This window comes from Podarcis erhardii, assembly GCF_964252035.2.
Source record: "Podarcis erhardii genome assembly, chromosome: 1".
NCBI lineage: Eukaryota > Metazoa > Chordata > Lepidosauria > Squamata > Lacertidae > Podarcis > Podarcis erhardii.
The window spans coordinates 48,222,927-48,250,657 of record NC_138497.1 but is presented as its reverse complement, the minus strand read 5'-3'; the positions used below and the strand labels follow the sequence as shown (position 1 = coordinate 48,250,657).

The window sequence follows — 27,731 nt, the reverse complement described above, 5'->3', positions numbered from 1 at the left end:
AGCTTCGAGAATACTGTCCAACCAATCTTTACCATTCCCCATACAATCAATCTCCCATCACCGCACAGTACAACTGCCAAAGCGGAAAGCATATTCTTTCCTGCTTCCCCCCTCCTTCTGAATGCTGGGAAGTTCTGGGAAGCTATTATAGGGTACATTTCTCCCTCTGCAGTTAAGAAAACTAGAGGATTAATAGGTTTTTTTAAAATAAATAAATAAAATAATAGTCTGCTTATGCAGTTAAAAGCTTGAACAGGCACTACAGAGGCACAGAAGCAAGCCTGGCTTCTGTTTAGGGATGTTGTTGTCCAGCAGGACACTTGTGTATACCTTTGTATACATAGTGAGAAATAAATCCACTCACCCTGTGTCTACAGGACAGAAGCAGATGCATGCTAAGTATTAATGTGCTCCGGCCTCTGCTGCAGTGGGCATTTTGCCAGCGTCTCATGCACATTCAGAGTTTGGCCTGCTGCGCGATGTTTGGAGCGTTCATTCTGCCTCGCTTGTTTTCAGGCTGGTCTGGAATGTTGACTCACTCCATCTCTCCGGCACATCGGGAAGCGGGCACATGGCGCGAGGAAGCTCTCATCATCACTGCATCAGGGAGACAGGTATTGACTGAGCACTGAGCAGTCCAGATATTGATTCAAAGCACAGCCTCAGCCTCTCTAGTGTGTGTGTGTGTCTCTGTGTGTGTGTTTCTCCCACCGGGGCGGCTGGTTACGTCCTTCTGGTTCATTGCATTTAATCGGATTCCCTGAGCTGCAGAGCAGAGGCAGAGAATCAGCTCAAAAATCCATCTCCCTCCCTCGACAATGTTCACTTCAAAATCCAACACAGTGTCTCCTTCGCCATCGATGGAACCTGCCGATTCGGATGCCTTGGATATCAGCACCAAAGTGCAGCTGTATGGAGTGCTCTGGAAGAGACCCTTTGGGAGACCCTCAGCCAAGTGGTCCAGGAGGTAAGTGTTTGGAAAGAGCTGCCATTGCAATGAAAAGGCTCCCTGGGGAGATGGGCAGGGGGACGGCAATAGAGTTTGTGCTGGAGGGGGAGAGCCAGAAAATCGAGGGAAGTCACCGAGGGACACTCAAGCCAGGCATGAAAAACCATTCCATGACCAAGCAGATGGGTTCAAGAGTTGAGGGGAGAGCTCAGCAAGTATGCTAAGGCTGTGTTCGACACAGTGTTGTAAGAGATCAGCTGCAGCTTCGTAGCATCTGTAGGCTAGCAGGTATGTGTAGTGGCATTTGCCCTCCTTGGAGACTGGCATGGTGTCTCTGTCTGCTGCCCTCTGTGCCCCAGGGAAAGAAAATTGGAGCTAGCATTGGGCTAGCTTTAAGAAAGAATATGTGTGGCCTTTTGAAGTTCACAGAACACTTGGGTTAGGGGGACCAGGAATTCTTTTCTGGGTAACTGGTTGCATGTCCTGAAGGCAGGACATGGGGCAAGTATGGCAGGGAGGAGTTGTGTTGTGAGTGATGTCGCAGGTACTATCCAATAGGGGTCTTTGACTTTCAGCCATGTTGCGTTGGCTCTCACAATTGCCACGCTAGCTGGGGAAGGTTGCGGTTTGAGCTGAGAATGTGTGTTGTCCCCATAACGCTGACACTTTTCCTTTACAAAAAAAGACATCAGAATGTCTACAAAAAGTGGAGGGGGTTGTGTAGGCGTTTTGCCCATTTTGGATGGGATCTGAGCATCAGTGGTTCTGTGAAATGAGTATTTTGAGACGCCCATGACAATTTCTTAGGATACCAAATGTGCCCCTGGACCTAGTAATATCGTGGGCCCCCATCTTAGGCCCAGATGGAACTTGCTCCTGAGTAAATGGGAAGTAGGAGTGCTGTGGGGACCTAGTGATGTATTATGAGTCATGTGGAACCGGTCCTGCTTCTACCTGATGGATAAATCTGGGTAAGGGATTTGACTACAAATACTCATACATAATTTAAGAAATTGTGTCACCATCAACAGTAAAGTACCTTCATTAGGAAAAGACTACTCTCAGCGACTTTCCCCCCCTTCTTCCTGTCGTCTTTCCTTTTGTTTCATAAGTTCAGCATGACACTAGTTTTGTTAATCTGTTACGAGAAGAAAATGACAGCCAAGGTGCTTTGTGTTTACAAGCAAGTCCTATTTAAAATTCCAGAGTCATGGTGTTTCTGAAAGGAGCCAAGGACTGGTGGTTTATCCCCTGTGAGAGAGAACGCTGAAGGGCAAAAGATTCCTTCACAGTTGGCAGAAAGTTCTCTCCGATGCTCATTTCCTCCAAACTAAATTGCTTACATGCAACTCTGGCCTCAGAGCGTAATTATTAATGCAGCAGTTTTATTGCTGGAAGTGGTCACTTTTAGCAGGTAGCGTTACTGAAATACGTATATGCATCTAAGCTGTAAGAATCAGGGGGTGCTAGTTGTGGGACAGGCATGGGGAACTTGTAGGTCTTTCCCAGAAATACAAGGGTCTTTCCTAGATCTTTCTTAAGATGTCAGGAATGAAACAGGAGATTTTTTGCTTGCCAGGCATGTGCTCCAAATTTGGGAGGGTTTTTTTGGGGGGGGGGAGGGAGTAACATCCTCCTGTAATGAAGGAACAAGCACAGGAACCTGTCTTGTTCATCTAACCTAACACTGCCTACTCTGACTGGCAGTGGCTCTCCGGACTTTCAGGCAGGGGTTTCCCTGAGTCCTACCTGAAGATGCTGAGCAACAGATTTTCCCCATTCTAAATCCTTTCCCAAAGTTCCTTTCTGACTTCCACATCCCACCCCACCCCTAGTTTGGTTAACAGCCCTTTTCACTGTTTTGATCTAACCCCGTGGCTGCTTTTGGATGTATCTCCAGCATCACATGACTGCTCCAGCCCTGAGTCATCATCATTTGTCACAGACTTTTAGAGTTGGAAGGGACCTCGAGGGTCATCTACACTCCAACCCAACCCCCCACAATGCAGGAATTACAACGAAAGCATCCATGACAGATGGCCATCCAACCTCGGCTTAAAAACCTCCAGTAAAAGAGAGCTCACAACCTCTCAAGGGAATCCGTTCCACTGCCCAACAGTGTCCAAGGCCACTAAGATGAGCTTCAGACCTCATCAGAGAAATTAAGCTGAGTGTTTCATATCCCAACCCAATACTCAGCAGCCACCATACTGGACCACCTCCTGGCAAGGAAGGGAAGCTGTCTTCTGCCCATAGTGTAGCTGGTGCAAAGGGAAGGACAGGTTAGGTTAATCCAAGGGAACGCAAGAGACTCTTTCTGCTAACATAGCTGGTCTCTCTGGTGGATGTGTGACCCCACTCTCCTCTGTTGTACTTTCCTTATAAATCCCTACCACCACCCTGAATTAAGGCTTTAATGGCAAGAGAAGTTGGCACTGAAGAAGAATCTACCCAGGATCATCTACATGCATACTCTATTTGAACAGGACTACCATAGAAGAGTCCTTCTCCTTTGAAGGCATCCTTTGTTTGCAATGCTGTGTGTTCCAAGCCCAGTTTAGAGATAAAGACCATGACAGAATGGCCGCCTAAGATAGGCTTTCTGTCTGATCCAGTGGGTGGTATTTGCCGCCCCATTTATTGATGAAGAATGGTTGCAAGAAATGCTGGTGAAATTTTTGGCACAACTGTACTGCCCATTCCTAACAGCAGTATGTATTTGAATAGAACTTAACCATGATACATAAATATAGGGAATAACTCTGTCATTTAGAAGCCTCATGACAATAATGGTATGTTGTTTGTTAACTTTGCTGCCTTAAATGTGCATTCTGAAGTTGACCTCCTTTGTAAAGTTTTATTTTGAAATCTTTAAGATAACATTTTAGTTCCCTGTTGCTTTGAACGTATACTGTACTTTATATTTGACTTTCTTCAGTAATGTTTTATTTGGGATTGTTTTATTTGATGTAGGTTTATATTTCTTAAAAATATAAAGCAGTATAGAAATGATGATGATGATAATGATAATGATAATATAGAGGAAGCAAGTTTTTAAAAAGCTCCTCATTGTTTCACTGTCACCTGCCAAGGAACATTTTTGGACCCATCTGTGACCCGCACTTTGAGAAGCACTGCACTATACTAAGGTTCCAAAGCCATATAAGAGTCATGATTAATCAGGGGAAATATCTGGACAAACTTTAGTTAACAATTCAGGATGGTCAGACAGAAAACTGCAGTTAACAAACAGGAACACAGCACAAACCTTATCCACTCCTCCACACCAAATGTCTGTTGCCTGACCTATTTAAATGGCTTTGGAAGTCATCCTGGCTTTGGTTGATGGGAGTTGTAGTCCAGCACATCTGGAGGGTAGCCGGTTGGGGAAGCCTGTCTCAGCCTTCCAGGTGTCACATGCATCCCACTGAGCAGTTTCAAAACTGAACCGCCCTGGAGGCTGTCTTGTTCAACTTTTACTGGAATATCCCCAGAGGAGGAAAGATCACCCCAACATCAATTAGTTGCTATACTTAGTTCCTGGAGCTATTCCAAAAAAAGCATTGTGGGCTCCAAGACCCAACAACGATGTTATAATCTGCGGGGAATACTTAACACAGCCCTTTTATGTTTTCAAAACGCGCTTATGAATATTACCTAACTAATCTCATTGACTGTGTGTATTAGGAACAAAACATTTATGGGTGGAAAACAGGCTTTTGTGGAGTTGATCCCACAATCTGGCTCTTTTTCTTTTTTTCATATAAGCAGTCTCAGTCATACCAGGTGTGTGCACAGAAAAAACATACAGTCATACCAGGTGTGTGCACAGAAAAAACATACTGTGAGAGTCAGCAGTTTGTGAAGGTAGTTCTCTGGAAAGAACACATGAGGCAGAATCAGTGCCTGGATATGATAATGGACTGGATGTCAGTAAAAACAAAAACAGACCTTAGAATCCAGAAAAGCTGGAGATAGTGTTAGTAACTGGCTCACCTGTCCAGGTGTGTGGAGTTCAACCTGTTCTGAAGGGGGTTACGCTCTCCCTAAAGCAGGAGTGTGGAGCCTTCCACCTTTGGGCAATCAACATAATAAACACTCCTGAACATTATGTCCTCCAGCTAGAATTAGCAACACTGTGATAGTGGGAGCTTATACAGTTGTCACCTGAACCCTAAGATTTCTTTTGACATCATTAATGTGAGTACTATACTCCCCTACCATGAACAGTTTTTGTCTTTGTTGTTGTTGTTTTTTAAATAAGGATGCTTCATCAATTTCTGGATATCTTCTGTACTGAATCCTCTAAAAGGCAGCAGAGACAACACTTATCTCCAGCTGTGGCGCTAACCTCCACAACACTTAAGTTCAGAGAATAGAGATGCCCTCAGATGATTTTTCCTCTCAAAGAGGGCTTGATTCCTGTATTGGTGCTGTGAGGTGCTTTTTGCTGTCCTGCACCTGATGTCAGGCAATTGGCATTGGGATAAGGATAAGTATTGGCATAAAGCGTAAGGATAATAATAATAATAATAATAATTTTTATTTATACCCAGCCCTCCCCAGCCAAGGCCGGACTCAGGGCGGCTAACAAGCAATAATAAAAACAAGTTTAATGAATACAACTTAAAAACAAAATTAGAATACAACAATAAAATATTAAAATGTAGCCTCATCGCAGGAGGAGAAAGGAAAAGAAAAAAGAAAGAGGGGGAAGGAATCAAACTGGCTCCAAGCCAAAGGCCAGGTGGAACAACTCTGTCTTACAGGCCCTGCGGAAAGAAATCAGATCCTGCAGGGCCCTGGTCTCATGAGGCAGAGCGTTCCACCAGGCCGGAGCCAGAGTTGAAAAGGCCCTGGCTCTGGTTGAAGCCAATCTAACTTCCTTAGGGCCCGGGACCACTAGGGTGTTGCTATTTATGGACCTTGAGGCCCTCCGTGGGGCATACCGGGAGAGGCGGTCCCGTAGGTACGAGGGTCCTAGGCCGTGAAGGGCTTTAAAGGTCAAAAGCAGCACCTTAAATCTGACCCTGTACTCCACCGGGAGCCAGTGCAGCTGGAAAAGCACTGGGTGAATACGCTCCCATGGCAGAGACCCCGTGAGGAGCCTCGCTGCAGCATTCTGCACCCGCTGGAGTTTCTGGGACAGCTTCAAGGGCAGCCCCTCATAGAGCGAATTACAGTAGTCAAGCCTGGAGGTGACCGTTGCATGGATCACTGTGGCCAAGTCGGGGCGGGAAAGGTAAGGGACCAACTGCTTGATGCGGCGAAGGTGGGAAAATGTCGCCTTGGCTGTTGCTGTAAGGATAAATGTGGCTGTACTTTTATGGATACCTCCCATGTCTAATTTAGGAGGTTGGGCTCAAGCAGGATGGAGGACTAGAATGGGAAAGCAATTCCACACAAATGCCCTTTGAATGACCACACCTGATCTCTGCACTTAAGTCTTCCCAAGTATTGTCTTTAAACTTCCTGAAATCCATTTTATTATACCTTTTAAAAATGAAGAGTTTATATTTTTCAGGGAGTAAAAGTGAAATGCTAAAGACCATAATTTCTTCTTGTGATGTGCATTCTAGTGGCCGGGGGTGGGGTGGGGTGGGGGGGAGGTGTCCCACCATGGTCACAGTCAAACAGACTTGTCAGGTTCTTCTAGTGCAGCAAAATAAACAAGTCTGCACAGCATGGGCAGCGATCCTTTACCATGCCATCTTTCACCCATGGAAAAGCCACCATCCACCTCTAGCCTTCAGTTCTTTGCTAAGAAAACAAGGTCTTCTGGAAGACCAAATGCAAAGAAATATTTAACACCAGAAAGCCCTGAGTGTGGCCACAAACAAAGCAACTTTGCTCACTTGACAGAATGGAAGTAAAAAATGGTTCTCCCTCCTCCACCATCACCACATGCCCTGCTAAGTGGGTTCAAATATTGACAATAACAAGAAAAAGGCAACTGGCTCCTAAGGAAGTTGATGATAATAGATGTTGGTGCAGTGGCTATGGTGTCAGACTAGGACCTGGAAGACCAGGGTTCAAATCCCTGCTTGGCCCTTGGCACTGTGATCTAAACCACTGAGCCTTTTGGGCTTGCCAATCAGAAGGTTGCTCTGTTCCACCTCCTGCCAACCTAGCAATTCAGAAACACACCGGTGCAAGTAGATAAATAGGTACTGCTGCGGTGGGAAGGTAAATGGTGTTTCCATGCACTCTGGTTTCCATCACGGTGTTCTGTTGTACCAGCAGTGGTTTAGTCATGCTGCCCACATGACCCGGAAAGCTGTCTTTGGACAAACACTGGCTCCCTCGGCCTGAAAGCAAGCTGAGCACTGCACCCCATAGTCACTTTTGACTGGACTTGACCATCCAGGGGTCCTTTACCTTTTTACCTTTTTTACCTCACCAATTTGTTGTGAGGGTACTATGGAGAGGGTGACCTTGAGTTTCCTGGATGAAAGGTGGGAGTTATCACATATCTCTAGGCGCCAGGCAAAAAACATTTTTCTTCTCCCAGGCCTTTGGTTTATTAAACAATCTATGGCCTTTTAAACTGTGTGTGTGGTTATTATTATTGTTTGATATCATGTTATGTATTTTTGTGTTTTTATATTGTAAACTGCCCTGTGATCTTTGGATGAAGAGTGGTATAGAAATGAATGAATGAATGAATATAGCTAAACTAAATATTAGAGAGTCCCTAGACTAACACTTTGCATTTGAGATGGGGATGCAGAGATTTGCATTTAGCCATGCCATTGTTGACGGAAGTGCTTCTGGAGTGATTTACTGAGGAACTGGAGAAAACACCTATCCAAGCAGGAGCTTCTGGGGATGATGAATCAAGAGGCCCTTATTCTGCTTAGACAGAAAGTGCCTTTCCTTTGCCAAGGCTGAGAATTGGAATAGCTCTGAAATATATTAGCAATTAAGGGCAAACCTATCATCTAAAGAAATATTGGGAGCTGCAAACCTCTCAAGCTCCTTTTGTCACTTTGAGAACATTCAAAACAAATCTCCAGCCTGGATAATTACATTTCACTTTAGGCTTCAAATCCCTAGACAATGTCAGTGGGTTCTATATTCAGTTTTTTCACACTCTGCTAATGTTGCTTTGCTCCTTTCACACATAAGAGCAAACATGGGGGAACAGTGTATCATTCCAGTATTTGGCCTCCTGAGATTCTTAAGCCCTCCGAACTGCAGAGCTAAAACTTAAATGTACAGATAATATTCATAGAACACTCTCACTGCTGGGACGGCTTACAGTAGCAAGGGAATATCCTTCATCCCATTAGAGGGTGAATTTGTAGTCATCTCTTTCGATCTAACTCCTTCTCTGGGTTTGCTGGTGAAAACCCCTCCACAAAGATAATCAACATCCACTGGCACGCAGTCAGTGGACCCTTAGGGGGACTAGACTAGTCCCCTACATGTTACCCTGGTGCCTATTTCCCAAAATCCTGGAAGCTTCTGCCCGGCTTGGAGAGGGAGGCTGGATGCTCATGCACATGTGATGACCCCTCCCCAAAATAGCCCACGCACACCACTACCACCATCCAAGGGTGAAAAATAACCACATTCAGTGATTCAACCAAATCCATCCCCACTTTATAACCCAATGTGTAACTGCTTTCAGGTAATATCTCTTGTTTTTCATGAAGTTACGTGTGTGTGTGTGTGTGTGTGTGTGTGTAAAAAAAATACAAATGAACTACTAGCAATAAAAGGCCTTCTCAAATTATCTTCTAACTTGGTGACTCACAATGTAGCAATTTCTAATGAAGGATAAAATTATTTTGAATTATTGTTTTGGCTGATTATGCCAAAATCTTCTTCTTTCTGCCACCATTTTATGCCTGTCTCTGCCCCTGTGCCACCATTTTGTGACTAGTGGGCCTCAGTAATTTTCAGCCATCTCAGGTGACTCCTGAGGGTAGAAAATTTGAAAACCTCTATTCTAAACCTTTCAGGTCTGATAGTATCAGGTCAGCCTATTGGTTGGAAGCACAGAGCTGTAAGGGCAGCTACAATACTAGCCAATCAGCACATGTCATTGGAAGGAGAGAGTGTGGTGCACATTGCTAGAGAGATCTGCAGGTCAAACACAAAGTTTGGTAATGTTAGCACTTTCCACAGAATCATGATACAGTCCACCTGCAGTATTGTCATCCATATGAAAATATTGGGGAGTTAAGTGTTTTTATAAAATGTAATATTTCTGTCTTCCTTTCTTTTCAGGTTCTTTATCATCAAGGAGAGTTTTCTGCTTTACTATGCTGAGAATGAAAAGAAGAACTTTGAAAACAATCGCTACTTTAATATCCACCCTAAAGTAAGCAGCATCTGCAAATGCGCTCCTCATAGACACCTGGAGCTAGACTCTTGTGTATCTTCTTCATAGAAGATATCCCTGGAAGTACCTAGGTGTGCTAACTGGGCATTAAAAACACGAATGTGTATATTTCTGATTCTTGTCCCTTTTAAATATGAATGAATGGGTATCCAATCATTTCCTCTGTGGGCACTTGAGTGTTGCCTAACTCAGGGGTCAACCGGTGGCACTATGGGAGATCTCAATGATTAAGCTGGGATATGAGGATTCAAGTGGACCCATAGGTACTCTGGACCTTAGTTGTTCAGGGCTTTGTAAATTAATACATGTACATTCTATAGTTCATGTACAGTTTCTCATAATGCACCTTTAAAGAAAAGTCAATGCACATTTTCTCTCAAAGAATTCTGGGCACTGTAGTTTTTTAAGGGTTGCTAGGAATTCTAATCCTCTGTGTGGTAAACTACATTGCCCAAAATTCTTTGAGGGAAAGAATTTGCTTTAAAGATATAACAGTCTAAGATAGATCCATATTATTATGGCTGCTACTGCAAAGGGGCTGCAGCTGAAAAAGAGGGATGTCGGTCCGTGGCTGAGGGGAGATCTAAATGGGGAACTTTCTGGTTTTTTTCTAATCTCACCAAAGGATGAGCTAGAAACCACCATGATAGATACCCATTGATCCTAACTCATTTTAAGCTGTAAAGGTAAAGGTAAAGGGACCTCTGAGCATTAGGTCCAGTCGTGGCCGACTCTCATCTCGCTTTATTGGCTGAGGGAGCTGGCATACAGCTTCTGGGTCATGTGGCCAGCATGACTAAGCCACTTCTGGCGAACCAGAACAGCGCACGGAAACACCGTTTACCTTCCTGCCGGAGTGGTACCTATTTATCTACTTGCACTTTGATGTGCTTTTGAACTGCTAGGTTGGCAGGAGCAGGGACCGAGCAACGGGAGCTCACCCCATCGCAGGGATTTGAACCGCCAACCTTCTGATTAGCAAGTCCTAGGCTCTGTGGTTTAACTCACAGCGCCACCCGCATCCCATTTTAAGCTGTATCATGCTGCAATTCAGTAGAGAGTCACACGAACTAGTCTAAATTTTTGGTGTGTCTCCACAGGGTGTCATACCTCTGGGCGGCTGCATCGTTGAAGCCAAAGAAGAGCCAAACATGCCTTATGCAATGAAAATCTCCCATGAGGACTTCCACGTAAAGACAATTTCTTTTTCCTCCTCAGTTTACAGTATTTTTTCAAGCTGTTGCAAGCCGCCAATTAAGGAATGAGCTGAGTGTGCTGACAGATGAGAAATGAATGTGATTGAAACTGCCACATGCAGGAAGCTGCCTTATCCCGAGTCAGATCGTTAGTCTATCTAGCTCAGTATGGCCTGCACTGATTGGCAGTGACACTCTGAGATTTCAGAGAGGGATCCTCCTAGCCCTGCCCAGAGATATTGAGGATTGAACCTGAGACCTTCTGCATGAGGAGGCTCTACCACTGAACTACAGCCCTTCCCCCCTATAGAGCCACGCTGCACATTTCTTTTTTTTTAATAAAATATTTATTAAAGTTTTCAGAAAATTATCTAAAATAGAAAGAACAAAAGAGAAGAAAAAAGAAAAAATACATACAAAGCATACAAACCACATACAATAACAAGTATAATTTCAGTCCCTTATGTTCATAAACCTTACTTTCCCGACCTCCTCATACCTCCCCTTCCTGTACTCCAATCTCTAATTAATTCAATTCAGCAAATCCTTCCCCTTATCTCTATTAACTTTTTTAATCTTCCTTTTCTTGGTACCTAATCATTGCAGCTGAAAACCCCTTAATTTCTAAGTCCACATCGTTCTATCATTCACGCTGCATATTTCTTATGGGGAATGGAATGACCTCACAGTTTTATTTTCTGTAACTGCAGCTTTTGGCATAAGGTGCTGCGGTGTCAGAAGTAAGGCTATTTCTAGACAATTAAACTGCTTAAACCAGGGGTTACAGCCTTTCTGGGCTTGTGGCCACCTTTGCAAATTGGAGAAACGGTTGTAGACACCACAACCTGCTATATTGACTATATTGAGGAAAAGATTCCTGCTTTGCAGGGGGTTGCGCTAAATGATTCTCCATTCCAGCTCTATAATTCTGTGATTCTATGAACAGAGCACTGCTTTCAAGCCTTATTCTTAGGAAGAGAGGGAACCCTGTGGATGCCAGGGAAGGCCTCTGTGGGCACATGTGCACCCACAGACTCCACAGTGGTGATCCCAGGGATTAATAGTTATTCTCTCTCCCCAGGGACCTCTGAGAATAGTTTGTGAGGGTGACTGGGTATCCCTGATCTAACTACAGTTCCCAAGGCTGTGAAAACGATGCAGGTTACTTAGAAACATGCCTTATACCTAGTCAGACTATCTAGGTCAGCTTTACCTACAACGACTGGCAGCGCAGAAACTCCAGGGTTTCAGAGGGGGATCTTTTCCCAGCTTTACCTGCATTCCCACCAGCATTTCTCTGATGAAAATACATTGGAGAAATACAACCCACGCTTCTTACTGGGCTGCCCCAGCCGCTCTGGGCAGCTTCCAACATATATAATAACATAACAAAACAATAAACATTAAAAAAACACAACCCTTCCCTTTACACAATTGCCTTCAGATGGATCGGGGTTTGGATAACTCCATACCCTCCAACATTTCTCCAATGAAAATAGGGACATTCTAAAGAAAAGTGGGACATTCTGGGATTAAATCAGAAACCGGGGCGGCTTCTCTAAATCAGGGACATCCCTGGAAAATAGGGACATTTGGAGGGTCTGTACCTGGAGATGCTGATGTCTGAACTTGGGATTTTCTGCATGCAAATCTGATGCTCTACAACTGAGCGACAGCTCTTCTTCCCCCTGTTAAATTAGCATAAAACTGATGTGTCTAGTACAGATATACTCCCTGGACACTCGTCATACACAAGCAAAGAGGTTCAGGTGGACCTGGGATTTGGGCCAGATCAGACTGAGGCAGCCCCAAATCACCCTGAGACAGATTAGGTCCATTCCACCCACTTTTCATCCAGTCAAAAGTGGGTGCAGCCAGGTTTTTGTGTGACCTTCCTTTCTTCCCTTGTTGACCACATGCTTAATTGCATGACTGGGCAAGGTCCACAATTAGGATTGGGGTGGCCCAAGATCATCCAGGGTTGGATCAGGACCACTCTGAAACACTGGATTAGGCCCCAAATCAGATCAATGGGCCCATGCAACAGCCCTAATATTTTCATACCGCTTCTCTCTTCATAGCCGCTGTGTTTCTCTTTTAAGGGTACCATTGTCCTGGCAGCAGAATCAGAATATGAACAAGCCCAGTGGCTGGAAATGCTACAGGAGTCCGGGAAAGTGTAAGTATCTGAGGAGCTGCTCTGTTAGGCTTGCACTTACTTTAAAGCTACTATTTACCTAAGGTCTGGTTTCATTAATACTCTAATTGTTAGCATTAATACTATCTGCTGCTCTTTGGGGGCTGTATCCCAAAATATATAATTTGTATATATATATAATTTGTATATACCCAAGAGGGTAACGGAGATAATGGCAAGAATATGGCCACAGTCAGAAATCTGTGATGAGAATGAAGAGCTTGCCTGCTCCTCTCCTCAGCCCAGCCACAAGGAGAAATTTTGATGCCTTTGCTTCAGTTTTACTTTAACCAGAATTCAGCATTTTGTTCAACCTCTCAGCTGTGGTTAACATTAGCTGCAGTTTGTTTAAACAAGCCATCTCCTGAAACTATAGTTTGAAGTTGTCTTGTTTCAAACAAACCATACGTAACGTGTGGTTACGGAAAAAAGAGAAGCAAAAACTCCCAAACTCCTTGCAACTCCACCAGAGGAGGGGAGGGAAGAACATGCAAACCTGATGGAGCTTGCAGCAGTTTGCTCTCATCACGCTAAACTACAATTTAGTGGGGAGATTTGGGGCTGGGATCAAGTGGAAATTGGGTATGGCAACTGAAGTGGAGGGATTTTCTGAGGGGTAGGCAGGGAATAACAGCCCTGGAAAGGGGAATGGGAATTGTGGGTACCTTCAGGTTACAGACTCCTCTAACCCAGAAATAGTGCTTCAGGTTAAGAACTTTGCTTCAGGATAAGAACAGAAATTGTACTCCGGCGGCGCGGCAGCAGCAGGAGGCCCCATTAGCTAAAGTGGTGCTTCAGGTTAAGAACAGTTTCAGGTTAAGAACGGACCTCCGGAACGAATTAAGTACTTAACCTGAGGTACCACTGTATATCCAGGCAGAGTTAAGAACTTAGACACACATTCCTAATTCTCCCAGTGAAATCAATGGCATTTAAAGGTACTTAACTCTGTCTGGACTGTGGCTTTGACTCTGAGAATGAAAGCTGCTTTCTCCAGGTACCACTGCATCATCAAGTCCCAGATTTCGTAACTTCCTAGTAGGCACATTGTTCAGACTAGCAGAACAGTACATTTAAGACTAGGGAACTTTACAAAGTGGCCTCTGTACTTAGGTTACCGTGTCCAGGAGGGTTTATTATGGCACTTACTACTGTGGTTCTGTGGCCAGGAGATGAGGTCCCTTCCCTCCTAATCTAGATGCTGGCAACTAGGACCATAGATGCATTTCAAGAAGATGAATCTCATTATGTTCTTCTCATCAGCAATAATGCAGCTCCCCAAAGTTCTACAAAGAAGTCTGTTACTCCAAAATTCTTACCCTGCTTTTGCACCCCTGTAATATTCAGCAAGCATGTGGTTTTTTTTTACTAAGGATGCAAACCTTTGCACACTCAGGTGTACATTCAGTGAGTCCAGTGCATAAACATAAGAAGGACTGAGCTGCACACTTGCAATCCTAATTGATTTAGGTGCGTTTTAAATTGTTTCAGTGGGCTTAGGGACCCTACACTGAGCATGGAACTGGACTGCAAGTGCTTGTCCTCCTGACCTTCATGCTGTGTTTCACATAATGAAAGGGGAAGCTCTTTCCTTTTTTTTTTATAATAATTTTTATTAGTTTTCCAATTTTAAGACAAAACAACAACAACATACAAACATCAACAAATACAAACAAACACACAAATATAATTTCTCAACCTCATTTTCATAAACCTCCTTTCTCGGACTTCCCCATACCTCACCCTTTTTGCATCCTTGTTTTACAGTTTTTCAGGAACCCTTTTTGCCAATTAAATTTAAACTTATTATCTTTCTCAATTTCACCTTAAGACATCAAACAATTTCAGCTGTAATTCTGCATCTTCCTTCCCCTTGACATTTTAGCACTCCTCAATTTTGTAACAGTTCCAAGGGGGAGCTCTTTCCATCTCCGAGAAGTGAGCAAGGCAAGGGCTACAGTGGGAGGCACTCCCAAAACAGATGGCGAACTTTTAGAGCCCTATAATCGTCAGCTAAGCTGCTTAAGTTTTGATGTTTGCTCCATACCAGCAGTTTATATCCAGCTAGAAAGATTTTATTTCATTGAAGCTTACAGGGAACAATAAAAAAAAAACCCCTTTTCACCCACCAGGGTTTATTCTAGGTTTTGTGTGTGTACTCATACTGGGGAAGCAAGGTCACAATAGCAATAGCAGGACGAAGCACATAATAACTTTTAATAAAAGGCACTTATGCATCAGACATAGCACTGGCCATCTATGCAGCAGTCCTAAGCAACTTTCTTGGCGGGTGTGACTGAAACGGAAAACTGGCTTGTGAGTGAACATGCACCGGGTTGTTCTGCCAGTAGCTGCAAGTGTGAGTTTCCAGCTGTTCCATATTGACCTGGGACCCATTATCCCAGAGATAATAAACAATGGGCGGCTGGCAAAATCTCAAGTGGACTTGCACGACATCCCATTCCTCTTGTTTGTCCTGCAGACACAGATTTGCAGGATCCCCCAGCCCCACCACAGCCGATTTTAGGGGTGCACATGGGACTGAAGTTCATTGTTGTATGAATGAATGTCTGCCCCACTCACCCCTGGACATTCTTGGATTTCCTCTGATGCACTTTTAAATGGCTGGCTCACCCCTTGCATGTGCAAATGAATGAGGGAAGAGAGTCAGCAGCACCTAATTAGGCTGTGGAAACTTCCAGCCTCTTATTGGTTCACAGTATAGTTTGTTGACTGGCTGGGAGGCCTTATAAAAACCAACCCTGGAGATACATCAGACCCAGTCCTGCTCATTATGTCAATGTCCTCTAACCTCCCTATGTCAGCTTACCTGAACTTTCTGCTCCAGTCCTCCCTTGTCTTGCTTCATGGACTGCTACAGAACTTTCTCAGACCCCAACCTCCATTTCCCCTTCCCCTCTTTATGGGACTTGCCTCACCCCTAAATTTATGAACCATGAAGAATGCCATCAAGCCAACCTGGCTTAGAGCCTTCAGGCTGATAACCAAGCGAATGTCTGCAGGGCAACATACCCTCCAGAACTCTAGGCCTACAGCCCAGCTCAGTCACAAGTACAGTGGTACCTCGGGTTAAGTACTTAATTCGTTCCGGAGGTCCGTTCTTAACCTGAAACTGTTCTTAACCTGAAGACCACTTTAGCTAATGGGGCCTCCCGCTACGCTGCCGGAGTACAATTTCTGTTCTCATCCTGAAGCAAAGTTCTTAACCCGAGGTACTATTTCTGGGTTAGCGGAGTCTGTAACCTGAAGCGTATGTAACCCGAGGTACCACTGTAACAATCTAGATTGCTGCTTGCGTAATCCTTGCTGCAGAAGCAAAATCACCGAAGAGCACCTTTGCTGCCCAGAGGAGTTTAAAATAGCTCTGAGGAATTGCTCCACCAGTCATGCAGTTGCTTTGCTAGGAGAGAAGCAGAGAGCCCGTGGCCGTGAAGGTCAAGGAGCATTTTGAAAAATGTGGGCTTCAGCGGGACAAAATCAAGCAAACTGGCCATCCGTAGCCGAGCAGGCACGTACATTTTGCTCTCTGCGTGGCAATCTCAGTCCAGGGACCTCAGATATAGGGAGGGACGGCATTCATCTAGTTCAGGGAATGCTTCCAGCATTGGGGGCTGCATTCCCTGTTGGGCAACCTTTGGGTGGGGGGCACATGCCGGGGGGGGGTGCTTGGCCAAGCAACAGGTGTGTATTATTATTATTATTATTATTATTAATATACTGCCCTATACCCGGGGGTCTCAGGGTGGTTCACAGAATAAAATCAAGATATAAAACCACAAAATACCTAATAAAAATAAAACAGCAACCCAATACTCCACCACACACAAAAAAACACATTTTAAAAGGGCATAGGATGTAAATTGGATCAACCAAAGGCCTGGTTAAAAAGGAACGGTTTTGCCTGGCGCCTAAAGGTGTATAATGAAGGCGCCAGGCGAACTTCCCTGGGGAGACCATTCCACAGATGGGGAGCCACTGCAGAGAAGGCCATTTCTCGTGTTGCCACCCTCCGGACCTCTCGAGGAGGAGGCACACGAAGAAGGGCCTCAGAAGATGATCTCAGGGTCCAGGAAGGTTCATATGAAAAGAGGTGGTCCTTGAGGTCTTGCAGTCCTGAGCCGTTTAAGGCTTTATAGGTCAAAACCTCTTGTAAAGTAGATTGGAGCCACACAAACACCACTGATTTCTACATGCATGTCCATGCACACAGGTAACCCTGCACCCATCTGGATAAGCAAGAAGCACCGTCACAGTTTAAAGACACATTCTGGCTGACCAGAAGCACTCAGAAGCTGGTGCAAAGTAGGGGCAGTGATGGTGTGGCCCAGGGAGAAAGGGTCATCTGCAGAGCGTCCTGAGCACCAAACCAAGAGGCCTGGAAGGTTCAGACAACAGCAACAGAGCACTTAGGCTTCCCCGGCAGTTAATTCAAATTATTCATCAATCCTGAGCTCTGGATCCATCTGTTGCGCTGAAATCTGGGTGTGGTCCCGGCCCACATCCAGGCTTTGGGGTTCACGTTTCCAGCCTTTCAGGATGTAGAATCTGCCTGTGGATGGAAATCGGGAGGGTTGTGATTTGTGGGACACAAGGGGAGAGTTTTGGAGCTACGAGAGCCGCAGAAAGCCTAGAAAATTGAAAGAGATGGTTAAAAGGACTTGATGAATTACTTCGGCCCCAAGCTTTTATTGCCATTTTGTTCTCTGGAGAGAAATGAGTTTCCTGATCCATCGTCGTGTTGGCGATTTGTTTTCATTATCTCCAGCTGGTAGCCTATCTGTTCAGGTTAATGTACTTGGGGAACAGGCTGCCCACGCTCGCCATTTTTTCACAGGCCATCTCTCTCCCTCTCTGTTCAGTGTTTGTGAAGAGGTTCTTCTGCTTTCACAGCCACAGGGAGAGGGGAGAGTGCAAACTTGACAGCAGGCTGTTCTTTAAAAGGAGCTATTTCCATCCTTTCATTTGTTCTTTTCTTCAGGACCTGGAGAAACGCTCAGCTGGGAGAAGCCATGATTGAGAGCCTCGAAGCCCAGGGACTCCAGCTGGCCAAGGAGAAGCAGGAGTATTTAGGTTGGAACTAACAGCCGCTAGTCCTCAGGGAGGAATAGCGTATCAGCAGCACAAATCAGATTAATGCATTGTATCATTTGCAGAGCGACATCAGTGTACAGTGTGCTTTATAACATGTTGTTGGGGTGTGTGTGACAGGTGTAATGACCTCCCCCTCCCCCATATGCAGCATCCCAGGTGCCTACCTTCTTTCTGTAATGGTGGCTGAGTTAACAGTTCTGCCTGTGTACCTTCAAGACCTCATCACCAGTGACCTCAATTAAGCAGCATGTTCTACTAAGCTATTACAGCAGACAAAAATAAAGCAGAGTTAATGAGTGCCTTGGGAGTGCAGACAGTTCCTAGGTTCAAAGATATTCGTTTGATGTTGTGATGGAAGCTTCCAAGTTAATGTGACTGTGGGGGCGGCATTTTCAGGAGAACATTTCCCGCTCCTGTCGTAGCCTGACACCTGCCCATCGAGATCAAGTAGGGAAGGCCTTTGCGGTGCCCCTCCTATGTCGAAGCACAGGGACAGAGCATTCCAGACTATAGGAAGACAGCATCATTTATGCAGGGTAAATTATGCAAATGTAACTAATCTCTAGCCCAAACTCTGTTCGGGAGTGGAGCTACTACTGACAGATGTGGGACAGTTTGACTTTCACCACCTTTTTTGGCAGTGTAACTTCTGGGATGCAAGGTCACATATGTCTGAGTGACTGGAGTTTGGAATGGGGCGGTGGTAATAAAATAATAATAATAATAATAATAATAATAATAATAATAATATAATAACTCATACCCCACCCATCTGACTGGGTTGCCTCAACTACCCTGGGCAGTTTCCAACAGAATATTAAAAACTTCCTTCCCCTCTCCCAGAAGGCCTCTTCTTTAGGGATTCACCCTGGCTTAGTCAGCTTGGGCTGAACCCTGACTGAGCCCGGATGCGGGACTTATACCAGCATATTTTGGCCAGGCATCCCCAAACTCGGCCCTCCAGATGTTTTTGGGACTACAACTCCCATCATCCCTGACCACCGGTCCTGTTAGCTAGGGATGATGGGAGTTGTAGTCCCAAAACATCAGGAGGGCCGAGTTTGGGGGTGCCTGTCTTTAGCTAATGGAGGATGGGGGACTGGTATAGTCCAGGCTCACCTAGCTCAACCATCTATCCCATCCTGGCAAATCTTGGGTTTGGATTGCTGAGGCCAGTTGGGGTAAGGGGCTGGGCTTTCTGAGTGGTGAATTAATAGACTGGAATCAGGCAATGGGAAATTTAAGCACCTCCCACCCACTTGTTCTCATGCAAAACCCACCCTGAAACATTTGCATGGGAGCTGGGAACACTGTGCTGTTGTTTCACAGTGCGTGCTTCCTCCCCCAAGTGTATGAACACAGTCAAAGCCCCTTAAGGACTAGGAGTGAGCCTTTTCACTGCTTTGCTGCTGACCTTGTTCAGTGTGTACTCTTTTTAACCATCCGTTAAATGAAGGCAGTGATGCCATCCTACTTGATGAGAGGAGTTGTAAATCTCGGTACATTAGTAGACAATGACCCCCTTGGAAGGAAGGCACTAAAGGCTGAACAAGTTGTTGTTGTCATCTATAATTCATTTGGCAGGAGACTGGTGGGAGACGAGAACACATGAAAGCAATCTCATCATAGTAAATTCAAATAATCACAGCACAATATGCAAGAAGCGAGGTTCTCGCTGTGCTGTGTTTCAAGGTCCATGCAATTTCTGTCCAACTGTCTTAAGCAATTTGCTTTCATTCACTTTTCCCTGTCTGTTTGCAGATAAACTGATGGAAGAGACGGAAGAGCTGTGTCTACAGAGGGAGCAGAGAGAGGTTTATTCTCCTTTTAACTTTCTGACTTTGTTTATTGACAACATGCGTAAGAGCAAGACTTTCATTTAATGCAATAGAAACAAGTTGCATTTTTTGCCTCCCCCCCCCCCCCCGAGACGTTCAGAGTGAAGGGCGTCTGGGGTTTTAGGAAAATCTGTGATAATAAAATTATGGGGCAGCTTGGGGTCCAGTGATTGTACAGTATCACGATCTCTTCTTAGCGTGAAGGCAGATGCAACACTTTTAAAGGCTTTCCTGGAAGCACACCAACTTCATTCTATCTAAATATAGATAGAATACTTGGTCGGGGGATAGTTCTGCAAGTTTTGAAGCACTAGCTGCTATTCACACCATGCCTCATCATTGCATCAATAAATTTTCCCCAGATCAGTTTGCACGTCACAAATGATTATTTATTTTTTAAAAAAAACAATCAATAAATGCATAGGCAGAAAAATACAAGAATGTTGTTCATATAGTGCTTCAATTTTTTAATTTTTTTAAAAAAGTGGTCATCCTGGACAAACCTTGATGGCATCTCTTTAAAGCAGGGGTGGTGAGCCTGTGGTCCTTCAGCTATTGCTGGACTGCAGCTCCCAGTCATCCCTCCCTGACCATTGGGCATGCTGTTGGGGCTGAGAGAGTCAGGCAGCAGCTGGGAAACCACAGGTTTACCCTCCTTTCCTAAAATTCTCTGTGGAGAGCACTTCCATATTGGAAATTATAATATGGTTGTCCCTACTGATCACTGAACGTACGCATTTGTATTGTGCATTTGTTGCTGCATATGCACACATTGACTACATTCTTGCTTTACCCTTAGTCATAGTTTGTTTTAACTATAGTTTGTTAAATAAACTAGATTAAATCTTGCACACAGGCAAAGGAACTGTTGCTTTATTTCACCCTGTGCTGGTTTTGTTTTCAAAATGCTCTAGCCTTGCAGCTCTGTAGCCTGGCAGTCATCTGGGGTGAGGAACCAGAACATGCCAGGATACTGGGTGTAGACACAAAGAGAAACTAAGTTAACTCACCCCTAAATTTGTAAGCCATCTTTAAACCATGGTTTCATGTTCTGGTTTGTTGGCTACAAACAAACCATAGTTAGCTGACCAGAGTAGGTCTAGTTATAGTTCAGTTTCACAAACTATGGCTTAGCTTCATTGAGAACCAGGCCACAGTGAAAGTGTGATTTGCTATTACCCCCTTCTGTGTGTTTGCATACAGCAAACGTTGTGTGATGATACCTGTGCAAGGTTTGTGTTCTCTTCTACATGGAAGTGTTTTCCACAGATACATTTGTCATGTTTTCCACATGTCAGCACCTGACACAGTATGAGATAAGGAACTTTGCAGCCTTTTGGGCATTCCATGTACCTCCTCCTCTTCTCTTTTAAGGCTCTGGAGCACCTCAACCAAGTACTGGAGGCAGAGAAGCAGCAGTTTGAGGAGGTGGTGCAAGATTTGCGAGTGGAACAAGAGCAGATTAAACGGTAATAGTACCTAAACTCTGAAGCATCCTGGTGAAAAAGTGGGTCCTTTCATTGGCAGCTAGGGGTGATTATCTTGAGGGAATGGCCACCTTAGCAAGCCCTCACTGAAAGCCCTTATTTCCTGGTACATCCCATTGCTTCTTAACTATCCTTGTGTCCCCCACTGGCCTAGTTCTTGTACATTGACCTCCATATAATATCAATACATGTATTCTCCTCCTTTGGCAATTTGGGCTCCTCTTTTGGATATGGCCTTCAGGTTTTTCTTGTGCTCAGAATGACTTTCCTAATCTGAAGTTAATAAGCCTTAAATTTTGCTATTCTTTCAAGCAGCATTTTTACCAGACGCTGTCTTTCGGCACACAGCTGCAAAATATTTACCAAACTCTAGTAATACTTACCTTAGTGCTGTCATGGTGAACATGCAACTTGCAAGGCTGTTTCTTGCAAAGCCGGGCCCGCCTGCCCAGGACCCCCCCCCCCACCAGCTGTGCTGACCAAGGTTGATTGGAGTTGTAGTCCCAAACATTTGGAGGGCACTAGGTTGGCGAAGGCTGCACGAATCAAAATTTCTTCCCCCAACTGGTTGTCTTCCAGGGAGCTGGAGATGACTGCCCAGTCCCTCAAAGGAGTGGAGGAGGAAAAGAAAGGACTCCGAAACCTGACAGAGACATTGCAGAAGACCCTGGAAGTAGGTGTCTTACTTTCCACCTCTCTCCAGATGGCAGCCTTTAAGATCTAGCAACTGTTTTCCATGGGAATCATTTCAGAATGCGTTTTTAATCTATACAGTAAGAACTAAAATCTTAAGGCTTCAAGGAAAGATGTTTTGCTTATAGCACAATTCCCTTATTCATGGCAGGGATGTTTTAGGAGATCGTACAATGGGCTCCTGGACTTTTTGCAATACATTTTGTGACTCACACATTAATACCCAGTTTTCATTTCCCATGTAATCTCAAGGGTTGCCTGCCTAAATGCTGAATGAGAGATAGAAATTATGCTGGTCAAGTTTCTTCTGTTACTGAGATGCAGTGATGAGAAAGGGTCAAGCTGCAAAGTTTCTATTTAACGAGGGTGTGTTTAAAGTTTCTATTTATCGAGGGTGTGCTTAAAGGACTGCTATCAAGGGAAATATAGCAACTCTACTTTTCATACTGCAACTAAAGGCTCATCCACACTTGCCTTGTCCCATTCCTAGCAAGCAAGAGGTTCTCTGCTTGCCCTGTGCTTTTTAGACACAGGTCCAAGTGGTTTTCCATATGCCCTGCCACTTTCCCCAGGAAAACCTGCTCTTTCCTGCTGAATCAGAGAAAACATCCATCCACGGAAAACCCAATTGATGTTTGCCCCGATTCAGCGGTAAAGAGCAGGTTTCCCCAGGGGAGAGTGGCAGGGAAAGAGTAAGTGTGGACAGAAAGTTTGTTTGAATTATTGTAAGGGGTAACCTATCCAACCTGTTTGTGTGGCTTGAAGGCGCTCTCCCTGGAAAAGCAACGGACTCTGGAAATGCTGGAAGAGAACCAGAGCGAGTTGCAGCCCCCGACCAGCCCTAGCTGTGAGCAACCTGATGCTGCCGGGGGTCTGCAGAGCAGCTTGCACCAGATCGAGGAGAAAATGCACCAGCTGCTGGAGGAGAAACTCCTGGCTGAGAAAAGGTGAGGGGTGGGGGGTAGGGAGGAGAGTCTTCCAAACAGGCAGGATTCCCTGTTCGCAACCTGGTTGATGGTTGAAAGAAGCGGGCGACTTGGCATCTGTGGCTTTTTGTATTCATTCCTCCCTTGACTCTGTGGCTCCTGCCATCTTGTGTCATCCCACGGGCAGGAGAGGGAGTGGGAAAATGGGGGCAGAGGAGGGAATGGGCCAAAGAGGAGCCACTTCTGTTGTGTGGAAGGATTTGAAGGTATAGAGTCAATCTGTGGGTTGCAACCTGGCAACTCTAGAAACACAAAAGAGGCAGAGGAATGGGGACAACGGCTGAATGTGTCTCTGGTGCTGTTTTGCAGGATGAAGGAGAATGAAGAACGCTCCCGAGCTCTAGAGGAGGAGCGGGAGTTCTACTCTTCCCAGTCGCAGGCCTTGCAGAATTCGCTCTCAGAGCTGACCGCTGAGAAGCAGCAAACCGAGCGAGATCTCAAGGTACTGATAGCTGGAGATTCAGTTCGTTCTGATTCAGCTTGCAATTAAAGGGGACTCTACCTAATTTGCCCTTTCCCAAACCATACGAGAACTGGAACACAGCCATCCTGTGAGCCATTCAGAGAAGTTACACTTTCCTGAATGTTGCAATCCCAAGTAATGTGACAAAAATGCATATATTGAGCCAAAGCAAAATGCATATATTAGTGAAAATGACATTAAAAATGCATTATATTTGGGGGAATTGCTTTGCAAATATGCATATATTGGGCAAAATTGTAGAAATTTGTACTTAAATGCTGATAAATGTTCATCAGGACTTTTTGAAAATATATATCACAAGCTAATGTGGAAATCTGCATAACTGAACTTGAGATTGGAAAAATGAGAAACTGAGAGAATCTGAAATTGACTGATTCACCCATCCCTACTGATAGCATAGAGTTGTACACCAATTTGGCTTCTGCTTTAGGCTCAGCAAACAATCTCGTTATCCTTCGCTCTCTGTTGCCAACAGCTGAAGGTATATTCTTTGTTCAAAAAGTTATATGGCCTATTCCTACACACATAACACATGAACTTCACAATAAAAGCAATATAAAAGAAAGGTATACATTAGGAGCCAAGTAACCTACCCCAAGGCACCAAACGTTATGAAGGACACTCCTCTTTCCTCAAAGGTCTGGCACAATTGCATTCCTCCCAGTACTTTCACACAGAATGTTGACTGGCATGGCCCAAAAAACGTATTTTAAATAGATAAATACATACCCTAGATGAACAACTTATATACAGTGGTGCCTCGGGTTACATATGCTTCAGGTTACATAAACTTCAGGTTACAGACTCCGCTAACCCAACCCAGAAATAGTACCTCGGGTTAAGAACTTTGCTTCAGGATGAGAACAGAAATCGTGCTCCAGAAATCGTGCAGCAGCAGGAGGCCCCATTAGCTAAAGTGGTGCTTCAGGTTAAGAACGGACCTCCGGAACGAATTAAGTACTTAACCTGAGGTACCACTGTAATACAATCCATACCATAATTAAATAAATTATGCCTGAAGTAGGTCACAGCATACAAGTTCCCAGATGTGCCTTAGAAGAGGACAGGGAAAGAGAGAGAGAGAGAGAGAGAGAGAGAGAGAGAGAGAGAGAGTGTGCAAAAAGAAGGAAGGAAGGAAGGAAGGAAGGAAGGAAGGAAGGAAGGAAGGAAGGAAGGAAGGAGTCCTTGCTTACGTTTGTCTTTTGGTGTTTTGTTTCTTTCCCTGGGTTATTTTTATTGGTTGGTTGAGGGCTGCCTGATTTCCTTCCTGCTCAGGCAGAGGTGAAGGTTCGCATGGAGCTGGAGAAGCGTTTACAGGAGGCTGAGGAGGCCCTGCAGAGCCTGGAGCAAGGCCTGAACTGCAAGCACCGTAACAAAGAGAAGGAGGAAAAAATGAAAGCCGACGTCAGTAATCTGAAAAGTAAGCAAGCCATAATTTATCTTGCCTTCCCCAACACGTCCGGTGCCATCACCCCAAAAATCCAGATGAACAACTGAAAGCAGAAGCCTACTGTTGATCCTCGTCAGCCGGAACTGAATCTCCTCAAGGAGATTTTCCAAAATGCTACATCTATCTGAACTGAGGCTGCCTAAGGCACATATTAACTGGCTCCCTTGGGTGTCTCTTCCCTGCAGAATTCTTTGAAGAGTGCATCCGAAATGCTGAATTGGAAGCCAAGATGCCCGTGATCATGAAGAACTCTGTGTACCTCCACAAGGCGGCCACTCGCAGGATAAAAAGCTGCCGTTTCCATCGCAGGAGATCCAGCAACTCCTGGCTTGACTGTAGGTGCTATTCCCCATATTCTCCTATGGCCTGTGGGATTGCGTTGTGGGGTGCCAAGTGCAGGTTTTGCAGGAGCCCTGCCTTGCAACACTTGGATGCAGTTGCTAAGACCAGCTCTGACACCCCTTTCCCTTGCATGCTCTGTGACGTACACATCACGCTCTGGCTCTGATGGGCCTGTGAGCCCCTGTGGCTGAGTGAGTTGACCTTTCTTCTTTGGCCTTTGCACTGAATTATATGCATACAATGAGGTCTCAAGGCCACACTTCCGCTTGTCCCTTGCCTAGAAAGCATCAGTCCAAGAGGTTTTTTGCTTGTCTTGGGCTTCCTAGGCATGTGTCTGAGCAGTTTTTTGTGTGTCCCACTGCTTTCCCCGGGAAAACCCACTGCTTACAAATGAATTGGAACAAATTTGCCAGTCTTCAGAAAAACCGATTGATGTTTGTTCTGATTCAGCAGTAAACAGCAGGTTTACCCTGGGGAAAGTGGCAGGACGAGCAGTTGTGTGGACGAGCCCTCAGTCATTTCTGCTAAACACCACCTAGGTCAAACTTTATCATAATAGCTTCCAGATTCAACAACCCCATTCCTCGCCTGGTGTGGCTCTCTACCAGCACTAAGTGTTATGTGCTGTTTTCATTTTCAGTGCGGCAGTCCCAGTCGTTCATGTATTCGGAGGCCGAGAGCATAGAAGACCTGAAGCAAGCGGCCAAGAGGCTGACACAGGACCAGCACTTCCGGGAGACCATCTATCAGATCATGCTATCGCGCCAGAGCTCCTCCTCAGGCAACAAAAAGTGAACTTTTGCTCCTTCTCTTGGGAGGGAGAGTCTGAACTCAGCTTGCCACTATTCCACTCGGCCAAAAACCAAATTGTTGCAATGAGGAGGCGGAATTGAGATGCCCGCTGGCAGTGCGCTCTTTCTGAGGGAATGATGGGCGGTGACTAGAACACTCTCCATTGGTGGAGGTTATGGTTTGCCGCCATTCCTGAGGGGAGAGGAGCCATTTTGCCAGGCATGTTATGACTTGTCTGCCAGCTGCTCCGTCCCATCAGCTGAGACTCCAAGTTAGATGTGCTTTGTCAATACTCCATAGTTTGCCTCAAATCAAAACCACAGCTTACTCTTAAAGAATGTTTGGCCAAACCTTTCAGACTAGGAGACTAGTTTGACCTCCATTTACACAAGAGGAGAGTCTTTTTTTCAATGTGGTGAGAGGAATGATATTCCTATTCTGCTTCCTTGGGTTTCTGGTTGAATATGCAAGTATGACCAAAACGCTCCTCAGCTTTTGTGCAGGCAGTTCCCCTTAGCATAGGGTGGCCGCTTAGGAGACAGTTATCTGTATTTATTCCGCTTTGGCTGCAAAAACTACATGCTTCTCGTATATCATTTTTGTGCTTCCCACTTCCTCAGAGTGGTAGGACGTTTCAAGGGCAGCTTTCCACCGAGTTGGTTCTCTTGCAAGGCAAGAGGTCTGAGGACTTAACAGGCTTTTTATGGGGTTTGTTTACAAATTCACAAGCAGGGCAGGGTGGCGGCGGCAGATAGACATTGCTACACTTTTGAAGCTCTTTAAAACAATAGGATACCTGTATAGCTTTCCCAAGGCAGCTTCTTGTTAGCCAGCGGCAAAATTTACCTCTTCTTATTTATTGCCCAAATTCAGGTGGCTCCCTCCCCTCCTGGCTTTCCTCAATAAGCACACAGTATTAGCATCTGAACACACTCTGCTGTCGGTGAGGCCTGCACATCCCAGCACCTTGGAGTAGCTACCAGCTATCAGGCAAGTCAGCCTAGGCAGATGGTTGTAACATAACTTTGCCCTTTCATAAATCTCTTTTCATAATGTTGTGCTGCTAATTCATTAAAATGCCTCCTGGATTTCTTTCTTTCTTGAAGACAGAGAAGTGTGGTAGTGGGGAGAAGTCTCCTTGGTGTGTCAAACTCATTTGCACATGCAAGAAGTCGAAGGCAGGCCAAATTCTGGATTCCATTCCTGTATGGAGCCAGTATGGTGAATGGTTAGAGTGTTGGACCTATGACCTGGGAGACCAGAGTTTGGATCCCCACTCAGCTGGGAAGCTCACTAGGCCAGCCACCATCTCTTAACCTAACCTACCTCACAGGATGGTTGTGAGGATGAAACATGTCACACCACCTTGAGCTACTTGGAAGAAAAAAGTGGTATATAAATGTAAAAATAAGTATGTAAGTAATTGCCACTGGCTTTTTACAGAAACTTTGCTCAAAGACTGTGAAAAATGCCTTTTATTATGCCCTTTCAATAGTTTTAGTGGCTTGTGTGCAGCCAGTGGTCAATTGTGGTGGCTGAGTTGCACAACCACTGGCCTCAACTTGCACTAATGCTATTGGTGTCTGTGGCTAGGAATGCATACACAGCATGGGCAGTTACAGATAGGTAGCCGTGTTGGTCTGCCATGGTCAAAACAAAATAAAAAAAATTTTCTTTCCAGTAGCACCTTAAAGACCAACTGAGTTAGTTCTAGGTATGAGCTTTCGTGTGCATGCACACTTCTGAAGAAGTGTGCATGCACACGAAAGCTCATACCTAGAACTAACACAGCATGTGCAGTACAACGTTCTGCAAGGAGGCCTGACCAAAAAGCTTGCTGACACAAACATCAATA

General features: G+C 45.0%; 1 protein-coding gene across 1 annotated transcript; it reads left to right on the top strand.

Moving 5' to 3' along the window:
* The first annotated feature begins 22 nt into the window (after positions 1-22).
* PLEKHD1 (pleckstrin homology and coiled-coil domain containing D1) lies at positions 23-27,224 on the top strand. Its single transcript, XM_081881803.1, has 13 exons — positions 23-967; positions 9,185-9,278; positions 10,400-10,489; positions 12,598-12,674; positions 17,692-17,783; positions 19,566-19,618; positions 21,017-21,111; positions 21,709-21,802; positions 22,588-22,769; positions 23,118-23,250; positions 24,568-24,712; positions 24,928-25,077; positions 25,725-27,224. Exons 1-13 carry the CDS (start codon positions 819-821, stop codon positions 25,877-25,879), a joined length of 1,509 nt encoding a protein of 502 aa, XP_081737929.1. The 5' UTR covers positions 23-818; the 3' UTR covers positions 25,880-27,224.
* The last annotated feature ends 507 nt before the right edge of the window (positions 27,225-27,731 follow it).